General features: G+C 51.9%; 1 protein-coding gene across 1 annotated transcript; it reads right to left on the bottom strand.

The window, feature by feature from the left end:
• Nucleotides 1–1,066: 1,066 nt before the first annotated feature.
• Nucleotides 1,067–1,564, bottom strand: LOC119456703 (uncharacterized). Its single transcript, XM_037718527.1, has one exon. The coding sequence runs from the start codon at nt 1,562–1,564 to the stop codon at nt 1,067–1,069; it is 498 nt and encodes a 165-aa protein (XP_037574455.1).
• Between the last annotated feature and the right edge of the window lie 7,483 nt (nt 1,565–9,047).

The following is a 9,047-nucleotide window of genomic DNA, read 5'->3' on the forward strand; positions in this document are numbered from 1 at the left end:
ATTGTACACTTTTCTTTTCAACGACAGTGGTAAGCTCGCAGTCAGGATTTCGCAATGCCTGCCATATACACTTCAACCAAATTTTATTCTTCTGTAAATTTCCTTCTCATGATCAGGGTCCCCTTTCCCTTTCGGAAGTTCCCTGCCTTTGAGCGCCCGAAGTACCAACCGGGACACCCAGCCCGACTGGAAGCTTCTATACGCTTGTTGCGAGTCAGTGACCACTCTGGTCCTGCCTTTTATAGTGAGAGCCAGGACAATTGCCAGCTCTTCTGCTTCGTCGACGCCATTTGTTTTTACCGTCGCGCATGTTAGCAGCATTTCTTTGGTTGTCACCGTTACGGTCGCCCAGCTTTTTCCTCTGCCTTTGGAGGGGGTCTGTGAGGATTACCCCCTTCTGCCCAGCCAGCAGCCTGTGGTAAGCCTTTGCTCTGGACTCCCGTCTGCGCTGTGGTGTGCTGGGTTCATGTTCTTGTGGAGTGGTTTTACCTTGATGGATTCTAGCCAGACGTCTGATAGTTGTCCTCGCTCCGTACTGTCTCGTCTCCTCCAAGCCGATCTTCTTCAGTACTCTTCTGCCGGCCTTCGTTTGACTTAGGCGATGCTTCTGACTGGAGAGGTAGCCCTCGATCAGTTCGTCCACTGTGTTATGCAGGCCCAACCTCATGAGTTTGCCTGTGGGGGCACTCATCGGGACTCCGATGGCTTGCTTGATTGCTTTTCGGATTATCACGTCGATCTGGTTCCTTTCGACCGTGCTTAGCAGGAGATACGGTGCCACGTACGTAATTCGGGAAACCACGAAGGTCTGTACGAGCCTCAGGGTGTCGTTCTCTTTCATTCCTCTGCGTCTTGTCGCCACTCTGCGGAGCATGTGGAGTATTTGCTCCGTCGTGTGCTTTCTCACAGTCGCTTCCGCCTTGTTGGTTGCTTGTATCACCTGTCCCAGAATCTTGACACTAGGGCCCGGCAAAATGTCTTCTCCGTCTAGCACCACTCTAATGTCTTCCTTGAGTCTTTTCGGCGCCCGCTGCCGGACTACCACCAGTTCCGACTTTTGTGGCGATCATCTTAGGTCGCATTCCTTGGCATATTTGTCCACGACTTCCGCCACCGTCTGCAGCGTGTCTTGCATCCATCCGTGGGATCCAGCCTTCGTCGTCCAGAGTGAGACGTCGTCGGCGTAGAGCGCGTGCTCCAAGCCTTCAATCGCTTCGAGCGCCTTGGGCAGGTTCAGGAGTGCCATGTTGAACAGGGGCGAAAGGACCGAGCCTTGAGGGGTCACCCTACTGCCCAACTCGATAAGCGGGGATACTCCCTCCCCCACTCTGATTCTTGCCTTCCGATTTGTTAGAAAACCTTGTACGTAGTTATACGCCCGTTCTCCACAGCCAGTGCTCTGGAGGTTGGTCAGGATGACAACGTGGGAGACGTTGTCAAACGCTCCCTTGACGTCAAGCGCCAATATGGCGCGTGGCGAGTGCCTCATGGCCTGTTTCATGGCCTCTTCTTGGATATGTATGAGTACGTCCTGCGTGCTCAGGTGCTTTCGGAAACCAAACATGGTACCCGGCATTTGGTTGGTTCTGTCCAAGTGTCTCTGTAGTCTAACACCATCCTTTCCATCACCTTGCCCATGCAGGACGTGAGGCAGATGGGTCTCAAATTGTCGATGTGCGGGGGTTTTCCCGGTTTTGGAATGAACCTAACATCTGCCTCCTTCCAGCTTCTTGGCAGTTTGCCACTCTCCCAGTTCTCATTCATGTGCCTGAGGAGCACTGCTCTCGCTCTGTCGCTCAAGTTGTTCAGTAGTCGGTACGTGATGGCATCCGGCCCTGCAGCGCTCTTCTGGTTGATCTGTGCTATGGCAATTCTTAGCTCCGGGCCCGTAAAGGGTTTGTCCAATTCCTGATTGGGGAGGCCTCGGTATGGTCCCGGCCGATCCTTGCTCTTCGCCGTCTTGAGGTATTTGTTTTTCAAATCTTCCATTAATTTCTCCACGTCCCCATCGTAATTGTTCCAGGTCCGAGCCATACTCCTGCACGCGTGACGCCGGGTATGATTCCGTAGCAACTTGTCATAACATCGAGTATCCCGCAAGAACACGTTGTGGTGTTGGGTAGTACTCCGTAATATCACGACGGACTGGTGAGGACTGGCAGTGACTGAGATTCGCTGGGACGGACCGAACACTCATGTTTTGTTTAAGTGTGATTCTTCAAATGGCGGTCGGCACTCGGTGCGACGTTCTCGCGACCAGGATGGGGGTGGTTCGGGTGTGCACTCGTCAAACGCATACTGATAACCAGCGTCGACTCTCTGAAGTCGTGCTAGCTCATCTTGAACCGCTCGACGCACGATCGAAGCGATGTCATCACATGCAACGACGTCCATACTTGCAACTGTGGTGACGTTGTCCAAGTGCCCGAACTTCGGTAAGATCCTTCCCGTCTTTAGGGCTTCGAACACGCGGCATTGCTGCCTGAATTCGGAAGGAGTGTTCTGTTTTTTACAGCGTAAGCTGCTATGGGCTCATTCCAATAGCCGTTTCTGGTCGCGATGACGCCGCCGCCGCCCCGTAACCGCTATCGCCGGAAATATGAAAAAAAGAACCCGCCCTCCGCTCGGATCGAGCCCAGGCCCCCTGCGTGGGAGTCGGATACTTTACCACTGAGCCACGCAAGCGCTTGCTAACAGGCAGAAGAAAACTTCCCTTTATACGCGCCCTATAGGCACGCGCGCAAGCGCAGACCACCCGAGCCTCCGCCGGTGTGGTGGCGCCATCTAGTTAGGGTGCCCGCAACCGCCGCGTGTGACGAGATGCGATTCAGACGAGACGCGCAATCAACGCTATCCCGATGTTAGATGTGCGCCACGTATTCTGGGTACCTCTTCGGTACACGTTATGGCGTCTCCTCGCAAGGTACGAACCGCTGCTGAAAAAGCGAATCGTAGAGCTACGTGCGCGGCTACAACCAGGCATCATTGGGCTCAGCAGACTGCTGTGCAGAGAGCATTACAAGCCGCAGCTCGCCGTCGACGCCGGGAGGACAGTTCAGATCGTTCTCGTCAAAATCGAGGCGAGGACACTGCCGCGAAGACCTTGTTGTGCGCGGTGCCGAAATTGGAGCTACTCTTGCGCCGCTCAACCAGCTTAAGCTGCGTCTGTGCTGCGTGTGCCGCGCAGGCCTGTGACTTTTAGTTTTTTTTTCGTTATTAAAACATTATAGACGACTTCACCGATGTCTTTTAACAGATTTCCCACTTTGTCTTCATCGTGCATATTTGCGCTTACAATTCCGCATCGCTTCAGTATTTCTTCAATATACGTTGTACACGTTTCGCCAGGCAATTGGGCTCTGCGCGAGAGCATGTGTTCCGCTTGCTTCGTTTTGGACTTCGAGTTGCCAAAAAAGCAGGCTTTCAATTCCTGGACAAACGTTTCCTTAGTGGTCTGCACGCGCTCATGATTGTCAAACCAAAGTAGAGCGGTACCGGCGTAAAAAACATGCAACGTTCACAAGCTGCGCTGACGTACTCCACCTGTTATGGCTGCTCTATCGTAGTGCCTCAGCCAGTCATCCACGTCTTCAGCTGTTTTACCTGAGAATATGAGTGGTTCCCGCGTCCAGTAGCTAGGTTTCCTTGGTCTGTGGCTTACTTGATTGACTCCCTCTTCGGCGGTGTTCGTTGGCCGGCTCAGGTAGTAGTCCGGCCAGGCATCTGCTTCTTCGAAGATCGTGTAGGACTGGGTTCTCCAGGGCGTCCAGTATCCAGCACCTCCATTCATTGTTACGTATGTAGAATGGATTTATTTACAGTGAAAAGGTAAAGAAGACATGGGACGGTCCGAAACAGCCGATCACCCAAACCTCGCGCCGCTTCTTCTTCCTCTTCTACGCTCTTCCGGTATGGTATTACAATATTACCCCTTCACCTATCGGGTGTAGGGCGTGATGAGCAATATAATAGCCATTGCTATGAGGGTGTTGAAGTATGGCGTGCTGTAGCAGATGCATATGCACTTCATTGTATGTTTCGAAAGTCTACAATTAGGCTAGCACACAGCACTGTTATGTATGGTGTGCCTACTATACAGGGTGATCATTTTTAAGTTCTTTGAAATTTTCAAAAATTGCCTGTAGCAGAAAGCATTATCCTTGTCCTTGAATTGAATTATTCGAAGAGGCGGACATTACTCGCACGAGAAACCGAAAGGCATATTCAATGAATTACCAAACAGTCGATAATGAACTTAATTTATTACTTTACGGAACACATTGTAATTTACGCATTGTAGCCGATGAGCTTGCAAGAAGTATTCCCTTTAAATGAATTTGCAGGATGACACCAGTTTCGTGACATTTCCCAAAGTGTGGAACGAAATACATGGGTGTCAGTTACTTTTGTGCTTCAACACATAAAAAAAGAGTTTTGTTAAAATTTAAGTGGAACAACAGTGCATTTTTACGGCAAGTTTGATGGCGCATATCTCCAAACTGGGGTCACTCTCGAAATTCATTCCATGTGAATACGCCTTGCAAACTCACCGGGTAGAATTTGTAAATTGCAATGTGGGCTGTAAATTAATTAATGGAAAAGATTATTAGGGCATGTTTTTGTTACTTCGTTGAATATGTGTTTCTATTTTTCGTGCAAATAACGTCCGCGCCTCTGTATAATCCAGCTCGACGACTAGAATTATATTACCTGCAACATACTATTTTTAAAAATTCCGTAAAACTTGAAAATGGTCACCCTGTATATTGTCACGTAGTACTGACGCTGAAGTAAACAGTCGTAAAACTGGGTATGACGAAACTGATTCTTTATTGGGCGAACCTGTGCCCACAAAAGCAAGCTACACTCAAAGCACAACGACAGCGGCGAACACAGTCGGCGGTCGTCGAAAATCTGATCAGCGGCGAAGCGCGTCGGCTTTTATACCTGAGTCATCGAAGGTTCCAGATTAATCCCTGATGCCCGCGTGTCTTCCAGAAAGTTCTAGACAATTCACGTTGGTCATACAATCAGATAACATAAGCGTCGGTGAAAACAGGCAACGGAAAGAAGCATCGATAACGTTCTAGAAACTTCCGATACAGGCGCGTCCTGCGCCGAGCGATAAACGTTTAACATTTGTTAGCCGGTGGAAAGCGGCCACCGGTGAAACATAAACATGTATACGTGTCAATACCCTCCCCTTAAAAAGCATCGTCCCGATGCTACAAACACGAAAGCGAAAACAAAACCATGCGTAATAAACAACAAACAAACAATAAAAAACAATAACAAAGTAACGAAGTACCTAAGGTCGTCAGCGGGCGTAGAAAGGTTTAAGACGCACCACATGGATGACTTCAGGTCGTGCCCGGCGCCGCTGTGATTGCGAAATGCCCTCTGGCACAACCTCATAGTCCAGTGCGCCAATACGTCGGATTATCTTATATGGTCCGAAATAGTGACGCAACAGTTTCTCGCTAAGTCCTCGTCGGCGTATCGGAGTCCAGACCCAAACACGGTCGCCGGGCTGGTACTCGACGTAGCGTCGTCGTAGATTGTAGTGTCGGCTGTCGGTCCTCTGCTGGTTCTTAATGCGCAGGCGGGCGAGCTGTCGACCTTCTTCGGCACGCTGCAAATAAGTGGTAACGTCGAGATTTTCTTCGTCAGCGACGTCTGGTAGCATGGCGTCAAGCGTCGTTGCCGGGTTCCTTCCGTAGACCAGGTTAAACGGCGCCATGTGCGTCGTTTCTTGCACGGCCGTGTTGTATGCGAAGGTCACGTACGGAAGGATGGCATCCCACGTCTTGTGTTCGACGTCGACGTACATTGCCAGCATGTCGGCGATGGTCTTATTTAGGCGCTCGGTGAGGCCATTCGTCTGCGGGTGGTAGGCGGTGGTGCGGCGATGGCTTGTCTGGCTGTACCACAGGATGGCTTGAGTTAGTTCTGCCGTAAAGGCCGTGCCTCTGTCGGTGATGAGGACTTCTGGGGCACCGTGACGCAGGAGGATGTTCTCAACGAAGAATCGGGCTACCTCGGCGGCACTGCCTTTGGGCAAGGCTTTTGTTTCGGCGTAGCGGGTGAGGTAGTCCGTAGCGACGACGATCCATTTATTCCCGGACGTCGACGTCGGAAAAGGCCCCAGTAAGCCCAACCCGATCTGCTGGAACGGTCGGCGAGGTGGCTCGATTGGCTGTAGAAGTCCGGCTGGCCTTGTCGGCGGTGTTTTGCGTCGCTGACAGTCTCGGCATGTCCTTACGTAATGGGCGACGTCGGCAGAGAGGCGAGGCCAGTAGTATTTTTCTTGTATCCTCGCGAGAGTGCGGGAAAAACCGAGATGTCCAGCCGTTGGGTCGTCATGGAGAGCTTGCAGAACCTCTGGACGCAATGCTGAGGGTACCACGAGGAGGTAGTTGGCTCGGAGAGGCGAGAAGTTCTTCTTTAGGAGAATGTCGTTTTGCAAGAAAAACGACGCCAATCCTCGCCTGAACACCTTCGGCACAATGACGGTCTTGCCTTCCAGGTAGTTACAAGGCTCCTTAGTTCCGGGTCGGCTCGTTGTTGTTCGGCGAATTCGTCGGCACTGATGGGTCCCAAGAAAGTGTCGTCATCCTGGTCGTCTTGTGGCGGCTGTTCGACGGGGGCGCCAGACAAACAATCGGCGTCAGAGTGCTTTCGCCCGGACTTGTAAACGACGGTGATGTCGAATGCTTGAAGTCTCAGGCTCCAGCGTGCGAGGCGACCTGAAGGATCTTTCAAGTTAGCTAGCCAACACAAGTCGTGGTGGTCGCTCACAACTTTAAAGGGCCTGCCATAGAGGTAGGGGCGAAACTTTGATGTAGCCCAGATGATGGCGAGGCACTCCTTTTCTGTTGTGGAATAATTTGCTTCCGCCTTCGATAGCGACCGGCTAGCGTAACTTACAACCCTTTCTAGTGCGTCAGTCCTCTGCACAAGCACGGCACAGAGTCCTACGCTGCTTGCGTCGGTGTGGATTTCGGCATCGGCGTTTTCGTCGAAATGCGCAAGTATTGTCGGCGATTGCAGGCGTCGCTTCAGTTCTTCAAATGCTTCGACTTGCGGCGTCTCCCACTTGAACTCGACGTCGGCCTTGGTGAGATCCGTCAGTGGCTCAGCGATCCGTGAAAAATCCTTGACGAAGCGCCTGTAATAGGCGCACCGTCCAAGAAATCTACGCACTGCCTTCTTGACAGCGGGCGGAGGAAAGTTGGAGATGGCCGCAGTTTTGTGAGGGTCGGGGCGCACTCCAGACTTGTTGATGACGTGGCCCAAAAACAAGAGCTCCTCATATGCGAAGCGGCACTTCTCGGGCTTTAACGTGAGTCCGGAGGTTTTGATTGCTTGAAGAACTGTTTCAAGGCGCCGCAGGTGTTCTTCGAAGCTTGAGGCAAACACACCGACGTCGTCCAAATAGACGAGGCAAGTCTGCCACTTCAAACCTGCCAGTACTGTATCCGTGACGCGTTGGAAAGTCGCAGGTGCCGAGCAAAGACCAAACGGCATGACCTTGAACTCGAACAGTCCGTCTGGTGTTATAAAGGCAGTCTTCTCCCGGTCCTTCTCGTCGACTTCGATTTGCCAGTAGCCGGTTTTGAGGTCCATCGACGAAAAATACTTTGCGTTGTAGAGTCGATCCAAGGCGTCGTCAATCCGTGGGAGGGGGTATACGTCCTTCTTCGTGATCTTGTTGAGTCGACGATAATCGACGCAGAAACGTAGGGTTCCATCCTTCTTCTTCACTAACACCACGGGGGACGCCCACGGACTCTTGGACGGCTGGATCATGTCGTCGCGTAGCATTTCGTCGACTTGTTGCCTTATGGCCTCGCGTTCGCGCGCCGAAACTCGGTACGGGCTCTGACGGAGTGGGCGGACATATTCGTTGGTTATAATGCGGGGCTAGGCGACAGGGGTTTGTCGAACTTTTGACGACGACGAGAAGCAGTCCTTGTATTGCAGGAGCAGAGCTTTTAGCTGTTCTTTCTTATGATTGGGAAGGTTCTGATTGACGTCGAAAGTTGGTTCAGGTACTACAGTCGTCGTTGAAGGTGCACTAGAATCTGTGAAGGCGAAAGCACTGCTGGCTTGTACTATTTCGTCGATGTAGGCGACCATGGTACCTTTGTTAATATGCTTATATTCGTGGCTGAAGTTCGTGAGCATCACCCTTGCTTTCCCTGCACGTAGCTCAGCTATGCCTCTAGCGACGCAAATTTCACGGTCGAGCAGTAAGTGATGATCGCCCTCGATGACGCCCTCCATGTCTGCAGACACTTCGGTACCGACGGAAATCATTACGCTTGAGCGAGGCGGAACGGTGACTTGTTCTTCAAGCACATTCAAGGCATGACGTAACTGATGCTTGTATCCGGCGGTATCGCTTTGTGTGTTGAAAGCGTTATCGACTTGCACCTTAAGTCGATGACTGCACCATGTTGGTTTAGAAAGTCCATGCCTAGGATGACGTCCCTTGAGCAATGCGGCAGGATTACGAAGCTCGCCGGGTAAGTGCGGTTGTTTACCGTGACTCGCGCTGTGCAGATTCCAGCCGGCGTTATTAGGTGACCTCCCGCGGTCCGTATATCGGGTCCTTGCCAGGCCGTCTTTACCTTCTTTAACTTGGCGGCGAACGCGCCACTGAAAACTGAATAGTCGGCGCCAGTGTCGACGAGAGCGGTGACGTTATGACCATCGATGAGCACGTCTAGATCGGTAGACCGGCGTCTGGCGTTGCGGTTAATTCGTGGCGTCGGATCACGGCTGCGTCGGCTTGCTCTGCTGCTGCTACGTCGCGTCGGAAGGTCTTCGTTCGGCGGTGATGTGTTGAGGTGATGCCGGAATTTCTGGCACTTCCAGTGATCGCTGAATCTCATCTTTAACTATGTCAGCGATCGAAGTCACCTGAGGCTGCGACCTTGGGAATAATTTCTACAGCTCTTCCCGTACAACCGCTCTGATCGTCTCGCGCAGGTCGTCGGCGCCTAGCGCTTGAGCTTCGGCGTAGTTTGTCAGTGCACGGCGGT

The sequence above is a fragment of the Dermacentor silvarum genome, chromosome 6 (genome assembly GCF_013339745.2).
Source record: "Dermacentor silvarum isolate Dsil-2018 chromosome 6, BIME_Dsil_1.4, whole genome shotgun sequence".
Lineage (NCBI taxonomy): Eukaryota > Metazoa > Arthropoda > Arachnida > Ixodida > Ixodidae > Dermacentor > Dermacentor silvarum.